This window comes from Nyctibius grandis, chromosome 4 (assembly GCF_013368605.1).
Source record: "Nyctibius grandis isolate bNycGra1 chromosome 4, bNycGra1.pri, whole genome shotgun sequence".
NCBI classification, from domain to species: Eukaryota; Metazoa; Chordata; class Aves; order Nyctibiiformes; family Nyctibiidae; genus Nyctibius; species Nyctibius grandis.
The window spans coordinates 92,211,612-92,238,063 of NC_090661.1; the positions used below are offsets into that span (position 1 = coordinate 92,211,612).

A 26,452-nucleotide genomic window follows, 5' to 3' on the forward strand; every position below is an offset into this window, starting at 1 on the left:
CTTTGCTTTTCTAAAGTGGTCAGAAACAGGGATGATTCATGTTTCCTGAAAAACCAAAGCAATAATCTATAGCAATTCCCCATGTACATGACTTTCAAAGGAGGGTAGACAAGTGCTGGGCAAACATTAATTATCTGGGCTTCATAATATAGTAGGCACTAAGCTAATTTTAAACCAAATGCAGGGAAAGAGATGAAAATAACTCAATATGTCAGTGATCAGTCTTGGAAGAGAAACAAAAACTCTGTGCTTGAGTTTCACAGATCTGTGCAAACCACAGCTGGCTAGAAAATGTCATTTCCCTGATTTATTTATTTTTTTCCAAAAAGCTGAAAAAAACCCACACCTCCCACCCCAACTGTTCTACTCCCAAATTTTCCATTGGGAAACAAAGATTTTTGGTTAAGTAGAATGAACTATTCTTCTGGAGTGGATTCTGCCCCCCTGCCCCCAATAATTTGACTTAGATTTTGATCACCAAAATGACTTTTGTACACAGTAATTTCTGCATTTCGGGTTTCCACTTCTCCTATTTTTCTGTTTTTTCTTTTCCTGTTCCTAAAAAAGGCTTATGGGGGGGAGACAAAGCTAAAAATATGTCATTTTTTAGAGTTTCTAAAAAGATACTTTTATTCGTGTTTCCTCAAAGGAATTGAAATTTAGAATATTAATAAAATGAAAGAGTGTCTGCACAAAATGTCCCTTCCTTCAGAAGACAAAAACAGAATCAAATTCTGTTGGAATATGTTTAAAACTTGTCCACCATCAAGTTTGCAGACCTCTAATCCCAGGTAAATCCCCTTTCTCCTCTCTAGAATTGCTTTCCTCAAAGCACCCCTGTCTGTGTTGGCTGCATGTGGGACAGCGAGCTGATAGTATATCGTGCACTGAAGCTTTGAGAGGTCTTCAAGACAATAACGTCTTAACTTGAAGAGCTGATGCTTCATTACTTCCACCATATCCCAGTGCTGGTGCTGCCAGGACTTAGCAAAAAAAAAAAAAAGCTTCTTATTCAATTAGGGTGAGCCCCCAGGGCTGCTTTTATATCTCCTGGATCGGCTGTACCCTGATGAGTCAGGAGTAGCAGGCTGCCTGGAAGTAGTTTAGTTCGTAAGTAAGCAGCAGGACTGTGACTGCACCTGGGAGCACACCCACTACGAGTGCTGGCTTGACGTAGCTGACAGATCTGCTCCCTGCATGCGTCGCAGTCCCCATGAGAAGTTATTTCAGGCACCACTGGGAAATTAAGATGCTACCTCCAGCACATGCCCTGCCTGTGCTGCTGGCCCTTTCAAACCTTGACAGGGCTGTGAGTAAGGATCTTTACCCTTCTACCCACAAATTTTTTGAGTTTATTTCAAAAAATTTGGTTATGTTTACTGGGATTTATAGTATAGGTTGGGGAAGAAATGCCAGAGGACTTTAAAGGACTAAGACCTATTAACTGGATGAGAGCTAGACACAGAATTATTTGTACTTTCTTGGGTTTTGGTATTAGCATACAGGGAAAAGAACATACATGAATCAACAACAGCTTTGTTCTGTTGATAAATATCCTTTAAAGGTATTCTCTGGTTCAGTGGCATTTTTTTCCCATTGCTGTTAATTTCTGTGATATAAAGGGTCACCTTCTTTTATGTACTGGGAAGAGGAAAAATTGTTTCTATGTGCAGCAGAACCTACTGTCTTGTGTGGATTCTCTAGTAATTGGTGACATGGTTGAGCCTAAACATCAACTTTTCCCTCAAGGAAAGATTGATTTGGACCTCTTTCCTCTTCCTGGCCTGCTGTATCCATGAAACAACTGTGTGTGGCAGCTTTGTAGTTCTGGGACCTGTAATCCACTGAGTTTACAGGTAATACGTTTAGACATTCAGCAGTTAGTGGGGATGAGATGCGGGTAGACCAATGCATGTATGCGCATATGGAAACGCATGCACAGGCTGTGAACACTGAAGTTTTGTTTCCTTTGAGATACCAAGCAGAACACCTCCTTAAAATTCATTGGGACCTTTTAAAAAAGATTGACTCTGCTGAAAAGAAATTAGCTGAGAATAAACACTTGGCAATTTTTTTTGCCTTATCTTGCAAGCGAAGTCTCACAACAATTAGTTCTGCCAGTGTCCAGAATTGTAGCATCATGGAAATTAACACTGGACAAGACTTAGAGAGCTCCAGGGACCTGGCTAAGACACTTTCTTACAGTATCTTCCTGACCAGCTTTTTTTTCCAAGTTTCATTTGAAATATGCTGTGCAGGGAGATTTTGTCCATAAGTCTTCAGAGACTTCATCACATCCTACCCCATCCAGCAGCGTTTCCTCCTGTTCAGCCACAGAGAATGGTACTGTACTTAATGTGTTTAATAAATATATTATTTTCCCCCAGCATTTGTATCCATTCTTGACTTAGGATAGCGTATGGCGTGTTGTCAGCCTGGGGTGTATGCAGCTTGTGTGTGCATTGGCTGTTACCTGTGCACAGTTAATGCCTGATGGATCTAGTTTTAGGCCTGAGTGCAGTAAATTACAGATTAATACACAGAATTCCTCTGACCATCCGAAGGTAACTGCAGTTATTGATACCTAGGCAAACGTGATGCCACATCAGATGCAGAAGGTAGCCTGTTGGCTGTTGACCCATGTTGGAAAGGTATGTATAGTTTAGCAATGGCGCTATGTGAAAAGATCCAGATCAGTTGAGCAGGAATTGTATGGATCAGTTTTTCCTCCCCTCTGCCCATATAGACGTGGCCCTTTTGTTACTTAGATGAGTTAGTCCCATGTACTGCTTGCCTGGTACCACACAGAAGTGTTTATTCACTTCTGGGGCAGGATAAGATTAAAATTGCAGCGGACTAATTGGCAACGTCCACTAATTTGGCTGCAGTTGCCTGCAGCAAGAGGATGTGTTTTTCCCCCTTTACATATTATTGCACAATAAATGTGCCTTGCTCCTTCCCATTTCTAGCCCATATCTACTGCACAACATCCTGCTAAGTACTCTCCATCTGTTTCTTCCGTCTCTTTACATGAGCTGTGACAATTGCCTTCAGTTTGACATCCCAGCCTGCAAAAATGAATTTCCAAGTCATCATCCTGGGAAAGTCTCAATCTGTTGTAAAAGTTTTGATTTCGTTTTCAAATCCAGAGCTGATGAATTCCATCTTGACTGATCAGAAACCAGGCACACCCCGGCAAAAAGCTTAAGCCAGCACAGTACAGACCAAGTTTGAAAGGCTGATCTATGTGATCTGATCTTTTTACCTTGTTGTAAATCCTTGACACAAATGTTGCTAATGTCCAGTGATACCCATCTCTGCCCTGCAAGTTAATGGGTCCAGGAGATGGAGGACTAGAGCATCTGTTATTCTCTGTTGATGGTCTAGGAAGCAAGGATCAACAGCAGGTAGTCTGAATTGCTCAGCATTCTTGATCTAAGATGCTAGAGTAGCTAAATCTCAGTGTTGTCTTTCATTTTTAAGTACCTGATATCTGGAAAACGGGTAGAAAAAAATGCAAAAATGGTTTATTCCATGGAAAGGTAATAGAGTTGGTAGAAACTCAGTGAGCTGAGTTGTGCAGTAGGCAGGTAACCCAGAGAGCCTGTGTATTTCCTTTTTCCTTTCTTTGTGCATGCTAACATTTTTCATTTTAAACTATATAGTATCTTATATAGAAACATTTCAGGAACAGCTACTTACAGTGTAGAATGATGTGTTTTCCTTGCCCTTCTTGCTTGCTCTCCCTCTTGGTTAGAGATAAAATATTAGCAGAGTGGCCCAGTCAGTGTGCATCCATGCACAATGCTCTTCCCTCAAGACAGAGACAAGGATCTTGCCAGGGTCCTATCCATCCTTCAGCTTTCAAGAACACACAATCCTCTTCTGAAAAGAAGGGAGGAAAGATCTTGTGAAAACCAAGAGCTACCATGAGAACAAAAACGGAAAAGCAGCAGCAGAACGTAGAGAAAAAGTAACTATTGCTTCCTTCCTAATGGGGTTCAGAGGTAGTTTGAATTCTGAATTGGCCAATGATCCTGCACCAGCTGCAATACGGGCTGCAGGCTCCACATTTCAAAAACTGCCTTTGCAGCGGTCAGGGAACATGTCAGCAGGAAAAAAAATGACCTTTGCTGTCACTTCTGCCTGCATCCTCTCAGCATTTTCTCATCCGAGTGGTGATAAATGAATAGGGGCGGTGGAGGATGTTGATTTAACATGGTTTCTCACAGCAAGAATGCCCTTTTTTCCTCCCTACGGCCATCCAGGGCAGCAGCACATCTGGGTGCATTTTGTGGACCTTGATTTAGTTTTTGCTGTCTGGAGTTTGTGCACATACAAAACACAGAGCTGAGCTGTGCATGGAGCCGGAGGTGTGACCATGTGGCAGGAAAACTGTTTTTAAGCTACGCTTAGGCTTCTGAAGGTTGTTAAATACATATGTCTTTGTAAGCCTCTGAAATAGAGCTGTTTGTCAGCCACAGAGCCATGAAACCCTTTCCCAGCCAGCCCACTCTGTGGGCTCCACTTGGCTGTAGAGAACATACGACGGAAAGGGTAAGTCAGGGGCTGCTCACATCTGTCCTCATCACACTTTAGTTGCTGAAATAGTTTGAACAGTGCATCCTCCAATGTTCTTCAGAGAGATAATGTATGAGAAAATACAAGGCTATGAAGGTGTCTCTTGTTTTGTTGCTACTCTTGTATTGCCAGACTTGCGAGGTCGTTGTAGTGAGTTCTCAAGACCAGAGAAATTACGACATGGGGTAAAGGAATAGCTTTACAGTCTGTGTGTACATTTTTGCAGCTGTGCTCCAGGACCTGCATTCGCATCTTGCTCTTTCCACTGCCCGACTTCTTTGCATCCTTCATGTAAATCTTCTCCAGACAAATGATGAGAGACCATTTACTGAAAATACCTGTATTCAGGAGTCAGAGCACTGCAAAGCAAAGCTGTGTTCTTTGCCAGTAGGAACAGACGTGAGGCGAGGCATGAAGAAACAGCATTGATCGGGGATTTGTTTTGCAATCCGAGTCTTTGATATAAGAAAATAGCTTGGTTTGGGAGAAGGCAGGATGACCGATACATTACTTTGCAGGCTTGTTATCTGCCTGCAGATAACAGGAGCTTGTCTTGCTTTTGGGTTGCAGGAAATTGCTTTGTGAGCTTTTCCACTTGAAGTACGGTATTTGGCGAGCAGAGGAGCGCTAGAGGGGTGCTGTATGCTGGTCCTTTTTTCCTCGTCATTGTCAAACCTAATTAAGGAAACACATAGATGGTCCTGGGAAGGAAATTCAAGCTAGAATGACGTGTTTCAGGAGACTCCTGTCGTCCTCTGCTGCTCACTTAATAGGCAGTAGGAGCAGATCCACAGAGCTTGTGTATGCAAATGCACAATGGTAATGAGTATTTTGGATTTTGTTTGGAAATACTTAGGTTCTTCTAATTACAGTCCCTTTTAAAATGAATAGGGTTGCGGCAGACTGATGTTTCTTATTACCTGGACCAGTAGTAGGTTTACACCATTGCTGCGGGGGGAGGCACAGTGCCCCCTCCATCTGGAGGGGAGTGACCCAGGAGGTGTCATGGGGAGTAGGTGAGGCAGCCTGGCATTGTGGTGTCAGGACATAGCAAATGGCTCTGGGTAGAAGGCTGGTGTCTGGCTTCCAGAAGGAAGCCTGGAGAGCGCAGGCTCCAGGGTGATGGCTGGATTTAAGTAGGAAGCCTGTTGGGAAGGGCTGCACGGCAGGTCCTTAGTGTGTTCCCAACCTCTACCTAAAAGTGATGAAATTACCACTCCCTTTGATAAAGTTGTGATAGATAGATATGTTGGTAAGCATGTACCTCTGTCCCTATTGGCATGTCATAGGCGAGGGTCATGATTGCTGAAGAGCTGAAATTACAGCATTTAGGGCCACTTATGGCAAAAAGGCAGAAAACTTCTGCTATGGACTAGAAAGATGTGTGCCCTCTCTATATATATTGGAAAATAATGTTGCTGCACACCATAATGTTTTTCACTGACATTTTAAGGAATTTCTGTTTGTCCTTCTGTCACTTCGAAGTGTGTCCACATATTCAGAAGATTTGACCCCGATAATTACACGGTCACAGGGACTCAGGCCCGTTCTGGCATCCTTACCAATAGCAAACAGCGCTTTCTTCCTTGTGGGATCACCCTGAAACTGATGGTAGCGATTAAGGAGCAGACTATTTCTCACTGGGAGTAGAATGATGAAAGCTCTGCCTGTGTAGCTTTGTTTTGTTGTGTTGGGTTTTTTTTGGCCACAATTCACTGTGTGTTGTGAATGGACTCGCTATTGATGTGGTGCTCTAGTTAACAAGCAGTGCCAGTTTCAGTTACCTACACAGCGGGTCATAATGTGGTTGTTTTTGGCATTTGCAGCACTGGCTGATCTTAGCTGAACTCTGGCACATACGTATGTTTGTCATTGCTTCAATCGCTATGTTTTTTTGTGAGATCCACAAAAAATGTGTCAGAGCATCTGTATTTTGTTTGTTCTTTTTTCTTTTATTTTTTTAAAAAATGTTTTAGCTGTTGATGCCCCAAGGACAAAAGTAGCAAAAGATTTTGATAAAAGTGTTTCAGAACATTAGGGAATTGTGAACGTTGGCTGGCTCGGAGGGAATCTATTATTTACAATCTACTGTATCAAATTCAGTTTCCACCAAATTAGAAACTGATTTTTGTTGTTGTCCCTTTTTAATCTAACCCTTTGGTTAACTTAGGAGATGCAGCTCCATAAATCACGTGGACATCTATGGATTTTTTTTTTTTTCTCCCCTACCCTGATAGGACTAAATGTTCACCTCCCAGTGATTCTTATTAGCCAGGACACTAATAATAACATTTCTGTTCTGGGCTTGGCTTTCCCTCTGCCAGGAGGAAAACTATCTTTGTAATGTCCCTTGCAAAACGTTTTTAGAGAGTAAAATAACGGTGGACAGGAAGCTTTGACTTGAGATGCTTGGGTTTCAACCAGTGTGTCTAAAGAAACTCATCATGCCTTGTTTCATGATTATCAAGGACCATGGCATGGGATCATGGGGTGAATAATGAATGTTTTCTCACATTTTTTTATTAGAACTTCACCACGCATATGTGCATCATTGTTTTTCTTTTAAAGATGGGGAAACTGAGGTAAATAATAGCAAGATTGCCCATCAAACCAGGGGCAGATCAGGAAACTCGGTCTCTCATGTCACTATTCAGCCAAGTAAAATCCCTTTTTAATTTGCTGTCCATAAGCATGAGGCTGCTGTGCCCTCGTCTTTCCTTCAGCGTTAAAACAGAGCTCTGATTTTACTGGATCTTGGAACCAGCTCGCTTTGCTACCACAAGAATGATCATTGTGGTCTTGATCTTGTAGAGGAGGGGAGAGAGAGGTTCACTCACCAGTGCCTGGGAAGATGCCTGTCTTAAAGGTTAGTATATGGCCCAGTATATGGGAATGTGTAGAAACACAAAGGAGACAAGTTGGTAGGAGGTAGGGACCTTCATGCCAGATGTCACAAGGTAGACGTAAACTGGTTTTGCTTTCTCTCTGGTTGCAGCCTTTTATCTAACTGTCTGCCTTCTCTCTCTCTCCCCGCCCCAGGTCGGTGACTGGTTTGGATAAAGAACCTGACCTTGTGCACATGGAAGCCCGGACAGCTGATGGAAGTGAGTGCCTGCAGCCAATGCTGAAAAAGTGGGCTTTGAGTCACAAATGGAGTGGGAGTGGAAATTCACTTTACTGATTTTGTTGCCCCATTTACATTTTAATTGATAGGAAATATGTGGGTCATGGGTTTTGATGGGAGGCATACTCTTATCCTGAGCCCCTGTGGGGAAATTCTGAGGCATCAGGACTTGTGTCTGTAGAGAGGCTGGGCAGAAGCAGAATCTGTTGGGCTGAGGAGCTGTCTATTCTGTTCCCTATTTAGCTGTTTTAGTATCACATATTTTACATGAATCGTAGAGAGCTGGGCTACTAGCACTGTGCAGTACAGCCTCCATGCTTTTCCAGGTGTTCAGAACAGCTAGGTTGCACCTGGGAACCTGAGAAGTAGCCCACAGTCAGACTTCCCCTCTGCTCTCTGTGCCCCAAGTACCCTTTGTCTCATATTGAAAGGATTTTTCAGTTTTGATTATGATATTTGAATAGATGCTCAATACCAAAATATTACAGGCCTTGAAAAGGTGCCTGGATTTGAAGTAAGAAATAGAAAGAAAAAAAATCTTAACCCCTCACTGAAATGATCTAACTACGTTTGCAGTAGAATGGATTCGTATGTGATTAACCTCCAGCAAAGAAGACAATAAATTTTAGAAGTAAGTTGACTTCTTCGACCACTCCCTCCAAAGTGTTTTAGGTATTTCACACAGGAACTACAGCTCTTGGGGTAGAGCCAGCTTTACTCCAGCTCAACGCTACAGCAATGGGACATGTGTCCCTATTACATACTAGGCCGGTGTAGAAAAACAGCATAAGGCTGAGGTTGTAGAGGATTTCTGGGAGGAAAAGGCCTCATTTTTTGTTGGTTGCAAACTTTTCTCTGTTTTAGTCAAGTACTGTGTAGGCCAGATGCTGTGTGAACAAGCTCCTGTCTGTCAGGGTGGCTTCTCCTGTGGCTGTGGATCTTCTAAAATCACTCTTTGGCCTCCCACTGCTATTTAGTGATGGCAGCTGAATAAATAACAAGGCAATACAAGCTAAGGGGTGACAGCTGTTTGTTGAATATGTGGAAAAAGCAAAACAAGCCGACAGGTGGGTGGGCAAGGTAGGGAGGCTTCTTCAGTGCCTTTGCTGCTGTGTGTGCTGTTGCAGGGATGCTGGGAGAAGTGGCCAAAAGCAAGTAAAAAAAAAAAGTAAGTAAGCAAACAAACTGCTGATGGAGTGTGTTTTCAAACTAATTTTAAACTTGCTCACCCAGCTATTTGAATATTGGATGTGTCAAGGATGTAGATATTTCATTTGAAAGATGCCTCCCCAGTTCGCAGACAGCTGTCTCCCTTCAGGTCTTGTTTGCTTGGGGGTTTGCTGTTTGTTCTTGTTTTGATGTACAAATTCAGCATTTTGAAATTGGCAGTTGATGGTATTGAGGGTTTCACTGAAAGTCAGACTTAAACCAGTAGTGTCAGGGAAACATGCCCTTTGCAAGCCATCGTCCCAGCAGACAGCAGGCACAGGCGAGACCCAACAGGCTGTGCTGGCTCTGCTGGCATGTCCCGCTGGGGGACAACACCAAAATGACTCCTCTCCCAGCCAAGCATAGCACAAAAGAACCATGTTGCTCTAATTAGAGTTTTTAAGGCTTAAAACGATATTCATTTGTGTTACAAAACATCAACTGCCTCAAAGCTATAGCCTCACCTGCTGTGAAATGGTGCAGCTCTGTGTACTTGGGAATGGGAGGTTGAACTTTTCTCCTAGTTGGCTTTGTAACCAAAATGGGCCTTCATGCTCTCAGTGAAATGGCTGAGGCACTTACACCTGCTGGAAAATGGGTCCCTGCAGTTATTTCCTCTTGATCAGAAAGTTTCTGATGAAAGTTTTTCTCAGTAGTGGGGAGAAGGAAAAGGAGGCATTTTTAGTGCCTCTTTGGTCAGTCTGGTGGCTCAGTCACTTATCTGATGCATTAACTGACATAGATTTGAGTATTCCCTTGCTCAGTTCAATTCAGGGACAAGAATCCCTGCCTTCAATGTCCCTGGCCACTTTAAAAGTACATGGTTCTTCTAGAAGGGGTATTTGTCTTTCCTCTTCTTCTGTTTTCATCCGTGCTTTTTATTTAAAAAAAAAAAAAAAGTGTATGTGGGGAAAATGATATTAATGATATTTAGGACTGGGCTCCTGAACGTGAAGATTTTTTTCTTTTTTTTTTTTCTTTTAACAGTAATGGGACTTAAGAACCTATCTAATACCAACTCAGAAACTAGAGCCTAAAATATGTTCTGTGGCTGGGAACAGGTGGTGGGGCACACTAGTGTCTCATTCATCCACAAAAGAGTCAGGGCTATCAATAAGCTCATGGAGCTGGGAGGCAGAAGTGCTTTTCACTGCCCTGTCTTTCCTCTTAAGACGTCTTGCCCCGTGGGTTCTGTCTGCCCAGTCATTAGGAATGGTAGGGTCTCTGAAAAAAACATCTGTCCTAGTGTCCAGTGTCCTTAAATATTTGCAAGATGCTGCTAATTCCAGTGCCTAGCTGATCTCAAGCTGTTCCTGTCTTTTGTAGCAAATGAAGTTTTTCACATTTTTTTGACATCTTGGCAGAGCTATTGTAGCAGAATAATAATCTAGGCTTGCATTTTTAAATTATAAAAACATGTAGAAGCCTTGGGCACTGTACCTTCTGCCTGGGTGTAACAGACAGCTGCAAGGACAGGGTTGGATGCAAGGGAACTATTACAAACACACTGACACAAGCACCCACCAGCACGCCTGGGAAAGATATATTAAACTTTCTGGTGTTCAGTGAGATAATCTCCCCACTCACAGATACGATGGAATAAACAGTATTTTAATTAAAGGAAAAAGAGGGGGGAAAAAACCTAACCAGAAAGATAAAACAGGGTAACTAATTCCTGGTGAATACAGGGTAGCTAATTCCTGGGGAATTTACAGTCCTGTTGGCATTCCTAGATCCGCTTTTCCTTTGGGGGAAATATTGTCAAGGCCAGCTAGGTTTTTTTTCTCCCCTTCTATGGTAACCTTCACTGGCAGTTTATGATTTTAAGTCTTGCCTGGCACCAGGACCTGACTTAAGCTGAGCCAATCTGCCAATGCAACTTGTTTCCAACAGCTGCCCTTCTCCATGTAAGCCATGCTGGCCAGCTGTGCCTGCTTTTGGCTGGCTTGTTAAGCCTGCCAGGGAGTAGCAGACCTTGCTGTCCTGTGTCTCAGTAAGTCACAGTAACCTGCATACAGGTCTGCCCTTTGCAGCCTTCAGCACAGTGACAGGTTTGACTATTTCAGCATCTCTTCAGGGACCCACATCTTTGGGTGTTATTCACCAGAGAGAGCCTCTTGTGCTCCTGCTTTCTGCCAAAGCTGTCATGACTGGTGGGCAAAGAAGAGTTTATCACTGCAAATTTCAAGAAATTGCTTCAGTTTTATCACTTCTAAAAAGGGTAAAAATACACTCCAAATTCTCAAGATGGGAAACTATGTTGATTGGCAATGGGGAAGTGTTTCAAGCTCCTCAACTGGAAAATGGCTGCACATCTGAGAAAGCCATTTCCTAATCCTAAGCAAGATAAGTTGGTGGGAAGGGTTTGTGCAGAGGTATGGATGCTGGGATTTGAGCTGCAGCAAACCCTCCAGGCTGCTTGATGTCCATATTGCTTCATTCACATATGCGCTGAGAAGGTAGCTGGATGTTGGGTTATAAGCATGAGAAGTTTTTGAGGCTGTCTAGGAAATAGGGAGCTCTTCTCAACTCTTTTTGCAGTGGAACATAATAAAAAGAACCCAAAACCCCAAACCCCCTAATTCTGGTTTTGCGTGGGATGATATATAAATTGGAAAGAATCCCTAGATAGAAGCCAACCTCCCTTAAGGCATGCATCTCCTAGTGAAAGGTAAGCAAGGCCTTAAAGGCATAGCTTGGGCACATGCCACCTGCTCCTCTGGGCAGCCATCCTTTGTGGCTGTGCAAAACAGGGCTGAAAAATTAACTCCCTTCAGAGAGGAGGGAGATAACAACCTGGAAGTTAGGATGTCCCTTTCTCTCTTAATTGACATTTTTGTTGAGGGGCCATGTACTTTCTATATAGGTGAAGAGGTGCTCTGCAAATGGGACCATAGCTCATGAAGGGATCATACCCTTCAAGAAGCTTAAGCAGGGACTTGGGGTTGTTTCTTTCTTCTAGTCACACACAAATGTGAACTGCGTGCTGTTGTATCTTCACCTGATTTTAAAAATACATTTAAAGGGAATTATTTTTCATTTTTTGTGGGGCAGCAGGAAGCAAGGCAAGACTTGAACTTACTTTTGTGTCCAAAGGCAGACAGGTCTGAAGATAATTTTTTTGCATCTATGTTTTCTTTCATAGGCCTTGTGTTGTAAAATATATGAAAATAAATAAACAAGAGATTAAATAGAAAATGTGGGTAGTGAGTTACCCCCCTTTTCCACCACCCACTTCCTGTGAATATTAATCAGGTGCCATTCTTTGAGTATATTTGATTGCTGGTGTAACAGACTGAAAATGACACATTTCCCAATAGGCAGGAAGCTAGTTGTCATGTCAACACTTGTGATTTATTTGCATTTATTTGTGACAGGTTTTTATTCCTCTTCCCATTCTGTCACTCAGCAGCAGCAAATTATCCCCTTTTTGGAGGGATAAGAATATCCAGGCGACTGTGTGGGAGAACATACCGGAGGGAATGAGCTTCTAAAAATACGGCTCCTGACCTCTCCTCCTTGTTCTGCCTAATTTTAGTGCTACCTCAAAGAACAAGTCAAGGCTGCTGAGCTCTTTGGGTGGCATGGCAGTATATAAGACCCTCTTGTTTTCTGAAAGTTGCTTTTATACACCGCAAAGATGTCTTAGATTCCATGTTGAGGAGGTAAATAGCAGCTTTGGACCAAGTGTGTATGTGTCACTTGATGAAGAACCTTAATTTATCCCAGCTGAGAGTCCAACCTCTCTGCTGCTGCTCGTATTTTATGCTGGGAGAAAGCACAACTCCGATACTCAGTTATTTGGCACTGTCTCTAGGTCAGATATTTTTCACCATACACTTTAATTACCTCCAGATACTCTGAGCTGGCACCAGCAACAGTTTCTGCTGCTTTAGCTTCATCAGTGGGACTACGGTATCATTGCTGCGCCAGACCTGTGCAACTGCTCTGAATCAGCCACGTAGCCCTTATTAACCTGGAATTCCCAATGCCTCAACCCAGAACCAGGTCTGCAGCCTTTAAATATGGGCCTTCAGTCATGCGACTGGTCATGAAACTTTAGTAGATTGAAGCTTGGTTGTAGTTTGTGACTTTTTTAGACAAAATATTTTTAAAAATTATTATTCTTGTTATCAGTGCCTCTGACTTGCATTCTTTTTGCATTCTTAAAAGTCTGCTGATGGGACAAGGCTATGGAAGAGGAAATGGCCAGTTTATGAATCTTGTCTTTGAATCTGGGAAGGCAGTTAGCTGAGTGTCAGGATTTCAGTCATGATCCCCAGTGCTTTCCAGTGAACCACATTTTGCTGTCACTGGAAAGACACAGACTAAGGACAATAGCAGGTTTTACGGGATGGAGAATCCTGTAAGCAGCTTTGCTAGACTAGTTACTGTCCTTTTAAACTTCTTTTTCATCCTTTTGGGCTCAGTTTGACAAGGTCCTTGTTAATAGGTGCAGTTGTGAACTAAAATCACTGCACCAGGCTCACCCCAGCTCTTATAAACTCACTGTTTTCTTCCTTAATGGGCTCTCCTCACCCTTTGTAGAAAAGCGAACAAGTGCGTGAATCTAAGAAGCCTGTAGAAGTGCCATAGTGTAAAAGATACGACCCTTTTATCACTGTGGCTGTCATCTTAGTTGTATTTTCATTTTCTCCCTAATTTGCAGTTTTCAAAAAAGCAGTTGAAAGGCGGAGATGGCATATTTAGATTACATACATCCGGAAACACAGTGCCTTGATTGTTCTGTTTCATGAGATCCTTTCTTAGCCTGAGTGAAATAATCCTTAATCCCCTATAACCCCTGCCAACTTGCTGGCAGTGAGCGCGTCTCCTGCCACTCCGATCAGCTTTCTGTATGTCTGCCTTTGCCTTATGTCTTCTTCATGTTCTCCCAGTCCTGTTCCTTCTCTCATGCAATGTCAAGGACTGACAAGGCATCCCATTAGTGTGATGGTCTTCTCATCTTCTCTCTAGACAGAAGCATTTGATGCCTCTTGCAGTGCATGTAATACTGTTGGGACTCTTCAGCTAGTTATGCTATTTCATGTCCATGGTATTTTCATACCTAGCCTATATTGGCTGTAAAGACTTAATTTTGGGAGATGCTTGTCGTTTTCACAGCAAAATAAGTTAAACTTAATAGAGTTAGTTTGGGCTTTTTTTTTTCCTTGTGTGTTACTACCACAATTAAAACCACTCATCAAGGCTAGGGTATTTCAGGGGGAGGATGGGGATATAATTCGCAGCAGGGTAGTGGAATCGATAAATTCTACCTGGGTGGCTTTTGAAATCTTCTCCTGCTCTATACGGTGTCATCATCAGTTTTATGATGCATTTATGATTTGTACCCTCTATTTATAGTTTGAACTCCAATCTTTTGAGGGATGTCTGCACAATGGGGAAGGGAATGGTGAGTGTGGAAGTGTGATGAATTCCTGACTCCAGAGAGCAGTTACAGTTTTAAAGGCTGGAGGTAGATCATGCAGTAACGTCTAGCTAGTTGGAGATGAGGTTAAGACTTCACTTCAGAGACCTTCTTTCAGACTGCTGATGACATTTTCAGACAGCAGGCTCCTACCTGGGTATTTCTCATGTGTACATATTCTCCCATTACAGGCACCCACTATTTGACCTGTCGGATCCAGGAGTGCTTGGAGACCAAAAGGAGTGGGCCATTTTCGCGCTCCATTGACATCAGCTCCCTTGTTGTTCAGGATGAATATATCTTCATCCAGGTATGTTGACTTGATATGAATGTGACATAAATTCTGCTGTGTGAGGTATTTGTTCTGTGCAAGAGAGGAGGCATATTTTTAGTACAAGTGCATGGAACCGCAAGTCCTAAGAGCTGGGAGTCTATATCTGCCTGCTCTAGATTGGCGATGCAGTCTGGGATAAAACAGTTGCTGCTCAATCTCTCAAAATCTCTCTGCTCATCACTTGTCTCGTGGTGAATCTGATATATTTTGAAAGTTCATGCATCAATAGTCATAAGGGTCCATGGGTTTCACAGAAGCTCTAACTTGCTATTGTTGTTACTTGGAGAATACAAAGAAGCTAGTGATGAACTGGAGAGAACAGAGAAGAACAAAGGAAAAGTGTGAGTGGTCATTTTGACAAATGCAAATGTTTATGCTGATTTGATGGTCAAGTAATGCTAATGCAGCGAACAAAGATTTGCAGTAGGAGGTAAAATAGATTGGAAAAAGATGTTACAAGGCGACTTCAAAGTGGAAGATGGCTGTAATTTTGTCAGCTAGTTGATGATGATTTTGGAGATGAGGAGAAAGTGACAGGAATTGAATGAGAAACTACTTGTTTTTGAGATTTTCTGAGAATACATGGGCTGGCTGGAACAAGGCCATCTCTTCCCATTTTATACCTATAGAAGTGTGAGAATGAATAGTACAGTATGGAAGAACACTTACTGAAGATGTGCCATTTAGGTGAAAACTGGGAGCCAGGCTGCAGTGATTCCAGGTCGTAGAAAGCTCAGGAGAGACAGAGATTACAGACACAGTGATGTTAACTGCTTGTCACCAATGCTGAAGAGGGGGGATGAGATGGGACTTGGATCCAGGTGGTATAGAAGAAACTTATGCTTCCCTTATTGAGTAAGACTGAGCTACATTAAGCTCCTATTTTACTTTCTTGGGGGAACATTTTCCTTAGAATCGTAGAATCTATGATTGAATCTTCTTGAATGTATGCAAATTATAAGAAAGTTCTGCTCTGTTTATTGTGAAATTATTCTTAGAAAAGGCAGTTTAAGTGGGAAGGCTGATAATTCTGTGCTGGGATTAGGTGGAGGACTGGATCTATATGATGTGGGAGGGCTGCAATGTGGAAACTGCATGCGCTTGAGTAACATTGGCAGACTTCTTCTGTGAGTAGGGGAGTGTGCTGCTCTGGAGATGACCAATTGCTATGGGAGCCACAACACCCTTCACTTCTCCATGAAACCCAGCCTGCTGTCGCTTCCTTTGGCAACATGCGGAGACCTGCTGCTAGAATACACTGAGAATGTAACTTTTGCAATATGATTTGACTAGAGGCAACGGCTTTCCAAACAGTAAATGCTCTACTCTCCAAGGAGTGTTTTAGAGAGACGCTTTTAATCTGGTGGTTTATGTCTGTGGCTGAGGTTATTGCAGAACATCCAATTCTTTATGGCTAGCATGAGGCCTTGCAGACATTTCTCATTCCACAGCTCTCACCTGTGTTAAAACAAGGCTGCTCTGTTTAGAAACTTGTGCTTACAGTGAGGACATCTGCCTGGTGTGTGCATTCCTCTGCCTCAAATTAGCAGTGAGCGGCTCAAGCTAATAGCTGCTAATTGCTTCAAGTTTAAAAAAAAGTGTGTGTGTGGGCAAACACATGCATGTATGTATATGTAATACTTCAAGTGCCTTGAATATCCTTAACAATGTTTTATTATAGCTTAATGAGTGCTTGAACTGAAAATCATATACCCACACTTCTAAAAAACATTAAATATACACACTGAACATTGCTGCTGCTTTGGGCAGGAGACTCTCCCTTTTGCAGGTTGTCTACCGCTTTCTCTCTTTTTTTGCATCACACTTGAAGGATTTCTCACTGTCTAGCAGCCTGTTGTAAGTGGCTGCAGAAACTGGGCATGGATTGAATCCATGTAGTACTCAAGTTAGCACACAGACACTTCGGATTCACAGCACACACCTTTCTGAGCTGAAGGTGTGTTAAATCCACCGTGTCCAGCATATCGTCAATGCGCTATGCAGAGTGTTTGCTCAGTATATATGTAGGAGTGCTGATACGTCCTGGATGTATTAGTCTCACAAGCCGTGTGATGTAGCTGCCTATTATAGGATGTGTCAGATTGACTCTGTGTGCAATGTCTCATGCATATCATTCTGTCTGGATAATCTTGGACAGAAATACGGGAGCCAGCTCTTTTGACTTTCAAATATTGGACAGAGATGAATAAATAAATATCAAATTAAATGTTAAGAACCCAGTGAGGTTTAATAGCTGCATAAAGGATGGGTGCATGAGTTCTGATCTGTCTGTGCCGGAACAAATCAGAAGCAATGTCTTGGAGCAGAGAAAGGGACTAGTTTCTTTTAACTTTTGTCATGAAAACAATAGATTTTTAGTCTAAACTAGTAGTCTGTGTTCCTCTAAAGTGAGTGGAGAAATCAAAACCTTCAGGGGCAATTAATCTTCACCTACTGCAGGATGAGATAGGTCTCTCTCTGAATGCACCTTTCTCATTAGTATTAGAAGGAACCTAAGTATAGCTTAGAGAAGACCCCTAACTTTTTTGCAGCTGAAATTAGGGAAGATGAATCCAAGCTATTGATGTCAATGTTTTAGATTATCTGCATACAGTTATTTACTAGTGAATATCCATACTAATCAAGTTGATGAACATGCCTGTAGTGTAAGGTTCTTGGGAAGCATTAACCTGTGTAACTGTGCATTCAAAGCAAATGTGATACTGTGGTGCATAATGGATAGGGGAAAGAAGAACACGGAAAATGCTATAGTGCCATTATAAATCGATCGTTCCTTATCATGTGGAATGCTGTTGTGCAGCACTTCTGAAAGGATCTAGCAGAATTGCAGTGCAAAGAAAGAAAATCAGAATGATCCTATGCTTGAAAAAAACTTGCCCATGAAGAGAGTTTGGAAAGACTGGGACTGATTACCAGGCAAAGGAGGTAAATAACATAGCACATGATGAAAAATGTAAAAGGTAATGAAGAAGGAAGGAAGAAATAGGTACTAAGAAAGAGTAGGAAGAATTCTTATGAATAAAACAGTAGGTGATCACTCTGAATTTATTGATTGACTTTCTATTTGATTGATCAATAGTTATTTAAGGATGCCTAGCACATCACTAAGATTGGATAATTCAGCATAAATTGATACATTAAGAGAAAATCTTGCCCTCTGTTGCATGTATAAGTTTTCATTCCATTCACAGGATTGCTCTGATGTAGCCAGGAGCCAGTATCATCATCTTATTTCATGGTTAATACTTAAAATTCATACAGCTTGCAGAACAGGTCATTTATTTGTGAGAAAACCTTGGAATATGTCTGAATTTATTTACTGTACCAGAAAGAAGCTAATTTGATGAGCAACTTTGCCATCAAGGTCAGTATTGTTTGTGTTCAATTTATAGCTGTGCAGTAGTGGAGCCCATACTTTCTCTACAGCTGTAATGTGCCATTCTCTATAGCTGTACCACGCCGTTCCTTATTGGTTCCTTTGAGTACTCGCTACTGAGATAGTATCACTTTCTAAACTTAGGTGCAGAGATAACCTGCAACTGCCTATAAGATTTGAGTTCCTGATAATTATTTGAACTGCTACGGTATTCTCATGTGCAGAGCTTACATTAATAAGACCTAGAGGTCAGGAATAGTCTTTTGTTTTATGTATGAATCTAGTCTATTGATATTTTGGAGAATTTCTATGGTAAAAATAAATCACAGGGGGAATTCTGGGGAAGATAATTTTCAAGCAAGTATTGTATCAGAGTTTCTAATGGAATTGCTCAGGTTGCTGAAAAGAGTCTAAAATGCAATACACTTTAATGAAAATGGGGATGAATTTTCAGGAAATTCTGTTTTGAGTGAGAAAGCATTGTTTGGAGAAAAGCTTGTTATTTTTCTACAAGTAAACGAATAACATCAGTGCTACTTAGTTCTTAAAGACTAAAGAGCAGAGCAGGAATGATCTGTGTATGTTTCCTTGCCAACAGATGAAAACTTTCCACTGAAAATGCAAGAAAGCATGAGCAAATGTCATCACTTATTGCAGGGAGTGAGGAGAGTCTGGGCTGAAAAAGTCTCAGTACAGTGTTGCTTATTTGTGGTGGTCTGAGAACTCCTAAGGGGGCATGAATCTGGCAGTGCGTTCACTGGAAATCAGCTTTGCTCTGGGACGGTGGTTTCTGCAGAAAGCAACATTCTTGTGGGCAGAACTACAGCTGCCCTAGGGAGCTAATTATTACTAAGTTAAAGTAGTTGTTCCCAGTTTCCCAACGGTTATGTGCAAGCTATGCCAGGTGCAATAGCTCTGCGGTTCTACTGGGTGCCTGGAGTCCCATATTGGATGAGCCTGGCCACTAGCGGGGACTGATGACATTCCCAACACACTGGTACAGACCCATGTAAGGACTGTGTTTTCACTTGGAACCATAGGGTATCAGGAGAGGGACAATAATAATGATGAAACTCTTCAGAATGTGTGGCATGAAGACTACTGGCAGTACTGCTGTCACAGTGCTGGTGGCCTAAGGATGTGAGACAAAGTTTACAGGGAGAGGGTAGTATTTTTTGAGATTGGAATTGATAGAGTTAGAAAAGGGACAGATGAGCTTTTATTCACTAGATCCTAAGGGACTTGAGGAAGGATTTAGTCTTCGAAAATTGTCCTTTTTTTTTTTTTCCCCAGTTATAGATGTAGGTCTCATAAAATATGTTTCCTCCCCCTATTAATTTTGTTGTGTTTTCCTTGTATAAACCCATCAGTGTGTGGCTTTCCTCCCAGAGGTCATACCAGACTAGTTCAGCATCCAGTTAACACTGTCCCCATTCCTCCCTTAAGCTTCTGTCTCTGTCAGTGCTTTGAGACCCTCAGGGTAACTTTGGCCTTTTTGATTTGGACTGGCTGTAAGTCAGTGCAGATACGTGTGGATGGGCGATCAATACCTATCTTGATTGATTTTTATGTCTTTTTATGTCTTTTATTTTTCTCTGGGATGGTGGAGACTCTGCTATCCCAACAGTGTGCAGCTCGGACTTTCAGCACTTTCCATAGCAGTGACAAAACTACTGGGCATGGAAGACTCCTCTGAGATTTACAAGCTGATACATGATTTGAATTTGGGGGTGATGCCTGTTTTCTCTAGCAGACCAGACAAATGCCTCTGGAGATGAGCACTCTCGGATCTGCCTTTGGCTGGTGGTCTCGCCTCATAAGGACAAGGAAAGACACTTGCAAGCTTTGATTGAAAAGGGTTGACTGTTTGCTTCAGACCCTGCTCCATTGCCACTTTAAATGGGAAGACCTTTGTGCTATTAACCAGAGAGGCATGCTGAGAGGCAGTACATTATCACTTTTCAAGGTCTTTAAAGAGTGGGAACATGGGTGCCCCTTCCCTTTTCCACTCCCATGGCATAATTTATTGAGGTGTTTAGCTGCAGGCTGAAATTCATGAGAAGGTCTTCTATCTCACCTGGCCCCTCCTGCCATTTCTGTTCTTGAGAAGCTTTCTTGGCAGCTTTCTATGCAATTTCATTTGTCATTCAGTCTCCTGGGAACCCTAGGAACTGCACAGCTCTCTCTTGACTCCACGTTCCTTCAGGTCAGGTTGTCCTGGGACGTACGATGGTCGATGTCCAAAAAGCTAAGATGCTCTGGGAATTGCCCTGTTTTTTTTAGGTTGATGTGATGAAGGAAGGAAGCAGTGTGAGGGGATCTGGGAAGACAGAGTCTTGGCTGTGGTTTATAATGCTTCTGAATGAGACGGGATCTGTGTCATTGCCATTTAGAAGCAGGGGATGGTGGTTACTCACTGCTTGCTTATGCAGCAGTGTGGGAGCATGTGCAATTCTTATAGAGGGCAGGAATTTTATGTGGAAAGTAAAAAGTTTAAGTCAAAATGCTCTTTGGTATCAATCATGTGTCTGGCTCTCCTTCACCCTCTGAAGTAATTTTGCACTTAGAAGACTTTACTTATTGCAGGACAGCATCTCAGCCTGCTCAGTAGCCTGAGTGAGAATGAGCAAACCCAGAATTTCTCCAGATGTTCTTGTGTGGTGCAGCTAAGTGAGACTCTTACAATATACATCTGAATAATTCCTCTGGCTCAGAGGAGCAAGCACTTCTGCCAAAAGCTGTTGAACCAGCTTTTGCATCAGAAAGTCTCCTTAAAACACATGCAGATGTCAGCATTCACCCACAATCACTGATGACTTCATAGCACCTATGGATAATATTGCCTTTTTTGGATGCCTGGAGTCTCGTCAAGTCCAAAAATTTCAGCTGAAGCGGTTTGATGGAACATGGCTTTTGTAGAAAATGCCTTTTTTTAAATCTGAATCAAATTCCATTTTTATCAAAGTAGATATATTTGAGAACATTTTTTTTAGGCTCAGTAAAAATAAAAATATTTATTATTTATAGCTTTAGAACTGGGGTGGGGGCATATTTCTTTTTAAGGTTTTATAGAGGAAAAAACAGTCCTAATTCCGTAAGTTAAATATGTCTAAGCTTAGCTCAGAGGAGTAGTTTATTACTGTTACTAGTTGTAACTGTGGTGGTGGAAGTGCTTATGTTTACTAGCACATGAGTGTATGTTTCAAGTTTATCGGGCATTTAAGGCTAGGCTAAATGAGCATATTTGCTGAATCGAAGTCAGTTATCAGGTGAGTAGACTTCAACCAGCAGCAACAGCTGAGATTATGCCAATTCATATGGGTTCCTGACCTCAGTTTTCAAGCTGTCAATTTAATAACTTAAATAAGTAGTAAATTTCCACAGGAATAAAGAAAGGAAAAAGGTTGGTGGTTTTTTTTGTTTTTTTTTTTTTTTACATGAAACTTCTCAGCCAGTGAAACAAGATAAGAGAGGAAAAATTAAACTTTGATTTCGCGGTCTAGAGCCTTCTCTTTATTTTCATAGAAGCTAAATACACCATGTTCAAATATAAATTTCTTTCCTCCATTTTTTAACTAGGAGCCAAAGGTCTTAACAGAAATCAATCCATGCAATTTATTTTTAACTTCACCCTGCTTAGCTACGATTGATTTTTATCTTTGCGATCGATGGTAGAGAAAACGGCTTGGCGGGACAATGGAGCACTCTCCAACTTCTAGGGTCTGGTCTTTGAGTCTTTTATTGAATAAATCATTAAAAGCTTATTATGAAACTAATAGGATGAAGACGTTTAAATGATGAACATGATTACACCTGTTTTACTGGTGAATAATGCCTGCTACAGCTGATCTTCTCTTGCCCCTATTTAAAATGCTGGACAGCACTCCAGTGGGGGAAATTAGTCCATACAGATGAAACTCCATCCCAGGTGCTAGTTAAAAGCTCTTCTTAAAGCAAGACAGGCAGTAAGTAGTTAGCTACTTTCCTATTCACTGCTGGGTGCTTTTCATCCATTTCTAGCACTGTTTCATCTTTGCTGTGCCAGATATCAGATTTAGAACTTGAACATTAATATCTGTTGATAAAAAATGATTAACATTTTCCTTTATTTATTTATATTTATTGTGTTTCTAGGGCTTTTTGTGCTGTACTTTCTTTTATCACTCTCTCCCCTCCCCTCATGTTGTCTGATTTATCAGCAGCATCTGCAGCTGAAGATGTAAAGGATTACCTTGGCAGACTCATATGTTTCCTCTGAAATCCTTCAAAAAGAAATCTAATACATACAATTATGCTCCTCTCTTAAGCAGATTTCTGTGTGGGTAATGTGCATTTGCAGCTCTAACATGGCTCCTATTTTGGTGTAACCATGCACATTTTCTGCAGGAGTTGCTTTTAAAACAAATCCAATATTTTCACTCACGATTACTGTGTCCTATAGCTGTGCCATCAATGCTCTGAGGGGAGAAGGAAGTGAACAGGGACTGGACCAATATAATAAACGCTCCTTTGTCTTAGCAAATTTTCACTGATGGGTCTGACACTCTAAAAAAGTGGCCTATTTTCAAAACCTGCTGTATTTACCAGGCAGCTTGAGGAAACAGAAACACTAATCCGTATGACTCTGCAGCATAGAGAGATATATCTCCTCACACTCAAGCAATTGCGTATTGCTTTAACGACTGTGCAGAAGGTATGATACTAATGAAAATGACAGGGAGATAATTCAGGCTAGATGGTACCTGTCATGATGTGATTCATGCTGGGGCAGTGGAGAACCTCAATACACAGAAATACCTGGAAGATGGTTTGTCCTGGCCATGGTGGATAATCAAGAAGGAAGAACATTACACACGGCTCATGCAGATGTGTTCTTCCTCATTTTCTGAATTCTTGTGACTGGCATTGGGGTTAGGTTTGGGAGAGGAGGCGCAACTTTTCAGTCCTCATGCTGGCAAACCTGTGTAAGGCCTAGCCAGTAGCTGGCTCTGTAGAACACCAAAATCCCTCACTGAAGATGTGAGTGGAGCGGCCTGCCTGCTTAACTTGTCATCGCTCCTCCATGCTTTATCCACAATTTGATTTAGGAGATCTTACGCCCACAAGAAGGAGAAAGGGTAACTAAGGTTAAAGAAGCCAGGAGGGATGCAGGGCACCCTGTGGAGGCAGAGAACACAGATCCAGGATGCTGTTACAATACTGATACAGTGTTTCTTAACTTTTTACTTCTACCAGCTCTTTCTATGTTACTCAGAAGGAGGGAGGGAACTCTACAAACAGAGAAGTCACCCTCAGAAAAAACATAAGGGATTATTGAAAGTAACATCAACTATGTACTTATAAACTATTTACTGTAATGGACTGTGTCTCCATTTACTATGCTTGAAGTGGGAGGTAAATTACAGGAATCGCAAACAACTAAACGTGTCTGTCATTGTGGGCTGATCTGTGCTATTACCAATTCTCTTTTGCTTTGAACATTGTCAACAGTGTAAAAAGTAGATGACCTGTTCCAATAACTGCACAGGACAAGTGATAGTTATAATTGTAAACCACCCAGGCTGATGGACTATGTAGAAAAGAGCCGTCTATTCTCTTTTAGCCATTAGCTTAGGAAGTATCATCTCCTGTCTGCACACTGTCACTGTTTCTTCACCAAGGCTGTGCCTCTAATACATAGTGTCAGCATGTGTATGTTCCTTTAGGCTTTCTGCGAGTTCTTCGAGCAGCAGGAGGCAAGTGGGGTCTTGCTTAGCCCAGAGTTGTTTCAGGGATTTAGTAGTTCTGTGTTTTTTGCAACAATACCTGCCTTACACTGGAAATTACAGGTCCCAGAGACAGCTAGCCACGAAGATGAGAAGGAAGCCTGGTACACTTGTGGTCTGCAGTTCCTGACATCATCTAGGGTGTCTTTATATTCTGAGACCTCATAATTCATTCTGCTTGCTTTCCAAACTCTTTTAGACGACGTGTTTTTTTGATTAAGCAGAACATTTATCTAAAAAAAAGGAAAGGAAGAAAGAATAAAAGAAAATCAATAACTGCCTTTAAAGAATCTCATTAAATCATTAACATGAGAAATTGCTTCGTGTGTTTCTAAGCATGTTACAGAAATTATGGAGATGAATGGATTCCATGGCAGATTTTCTATAATTCTCTGCATCCTTGTGAAATACTTGTTGCCTTCTATGTTTAATGTGCTCCATCCCATTGCAAGTCAGGAGTGGGGATGAGCCAGCATACTGAAACTTTCAGGTCTTTAAAGAGAAATTTCTCATGTTTCTCTTCTTAAGCATCAGCTGATGTGAGACCAGACTTCTGTCTTGTAAAAAATTGTGGAAGTATTAAAGGAAAGTAGTAGATGATGAATGGAGGAAGGAAGAAAGAACACAGGTTAGGAAAGACAGATGTGTTTAATGACAAACACATTTGTCCAAAGGAATCATTTCCACTGGCCAGAAGCCCAATTAAACACATAAAATAGAAATCCAGAAAAGCAGATTAACAAACCAGTCATTAGCAAAGGAGGAGGAAAAAGGCAAACCCAGCTAATTCTGTACTGAGCATGACAGATGAGCTCACAGCAAATAATTGGGTGACATTCATCAAATGTGAAGTAAAAGGAGGCATTAGAGGGCAAAACACTATTATAATCCCTGGGATTTACAGTGTTGGAGAGTTTGCTCATAGGAAAAGTTCATCAAAATAAATTAAGTTGGGCCTTCCAAAATTCATTCTCTACCACAGTGCTTGCCAAAACTTTATTGAAGGCTTGATCGTTTTTTGGAATGCTATAACTGTGCATGTAAATCATGCAAAGATGAGGACCTGGCTGGGAAAAGCTTCACACAATTCCTGCCAACAGAATTGTGGGTGGCTTCATGTTAACTGTCTCAGAAAGACCACAGACCACAAAGACTTCTATTTCTAAACCTTTGTCAAGGTCCCCTAGTCCAGCTAGAGGTCTGGAAGGGAGTTTAGCTATTGCATACTGAACTTGAACAGTGTTTGAATCCTACCTTTCTGCCTTCAACAAACAAACAAAAAATCCAAACAAAAGAACTTCCAGGTACCAGTTTGCAGTGGCATAAAGCCAAAAAACTATGTAAAATCTGTTGAGTGTGGTAGACTTGGAGTAGATCCTGTCTTGGCATAGAGAGGGAATTTAATCACCCCTTGTTATTTCTGCCACTCTATGTTCATGTGATTAACTTGAAGATTGTGGACTGTTCCCAATATTAATTAGATCTCATGGCACTTACAAAGTATGCAACTATTCATGTCTGCATCTTAAAGATGAGTCAATGACCATGTCTCAGCCTATCGGAAGAGGAGGATATTGAACCCAGGGTCCTTACCAAGCAGTCAGTGGACACATTCAGTCCTATCTGGACTCTGCTACAAATAATGAGCTGGTGCTGAAATGAGTGGTGTAAAATGAGTTCACGTTGTGGAGTGATATCATCTGAGAATTTGGAGCTTCCACTGGAGATCAGAAATATCACCAAGAGAAGAGGGGATATTTAAATATTCCCTCTATTATTTAGATAATATGACTAGAAGTGTGGGATCCTTTGGGCAATGTTTGTACAGCTGATAGATACAATTTCTGCTGGTGAAACACTGGAACAGGTTGCCCAGAGAGGTGTTAGATCCCTGGAACTCTCAAGGTCAGGTTGGACAGGGCTCTGAGCAACCTGATCTAGTAGATTTCCCGGCTCCTTGCAGGGGGTTTAGACTAGATGACCCTTAAAGGTCCCTTCCAACCCAAACTATTGTATAATTCCATGATTTTATGATACTGCAAACATGAATTTTTGTATTTGAGTTGGACTGAGCATGAAATCAACTGCATAGTCTGTTCTCTCCTGTGAAAACTTGATTTTGATATGGTAGTATTAGATGGGAACGATATCCTTCAGAAATAACACTCACAGTCCTTTCACCATCCTCATAGCTGGAGAGCAGGACCCCGAAATGCTACTGTGCCAGTCCACAGTGCATTTCATGTGTCAAGTGACTCATGTTCTCTCCCTGTCCCTGCCACTGCCTTGTTTTGAGACCATAAACGAATAGCTTTAGATTTTTCTGTCTGTGTTTCCCCTTGACTTTAGCTATAAGTTGTCTGTATATAGTTTGTTTGCTGTGATGTGGGTCATTTTTCTGCCTTCTTATATGGTGTGTGGTGTTTTTTTTTTTCTTTTGGGGAGCACTAAATGTGGCTGTGATAACTTTACAAGGAAAAATGGCAAACAAGCAGAAGGGGAAGTCTTAGTGTAGAAGCCTGTCCTATTTCTAAATCTTCCTTTCTTTCCAGTTCTTCAAACTGTCAATAGAAAAGCCTTATCTTCAGTTGATTAGATATCAAATTTCATGACC

At 41.6% G+C, this 26,452-nt stretch overlaps 1 protein-coding gene across 1 annotated transcript in view; it reads left to right on the plus strand.

Annotated features, from left to right (window-relative positions):
• Nucleotides 1–26,452, plus strand: part of SORCS3 (sortilin related VPS10 domain containing receptor 3) — a 316,197-nt gene that overhangs the window by 216,606 nt on the left and 73,139 nt on the right. Inside the window, exons 6-7 of the mRNA XM_068397886.1 lie at nt 7,621–7,685; nt 14,534–14,652. Of these exons, the coding sequence (XP_068253987.1) occupies nt 7,621–7,685; nt 14,534–14,652 (184 nt within the window). The remainder of the gene's footprint in view (nt 1–7,620; nt 7,686–14,533; nt 14,653–26,452) is intronic.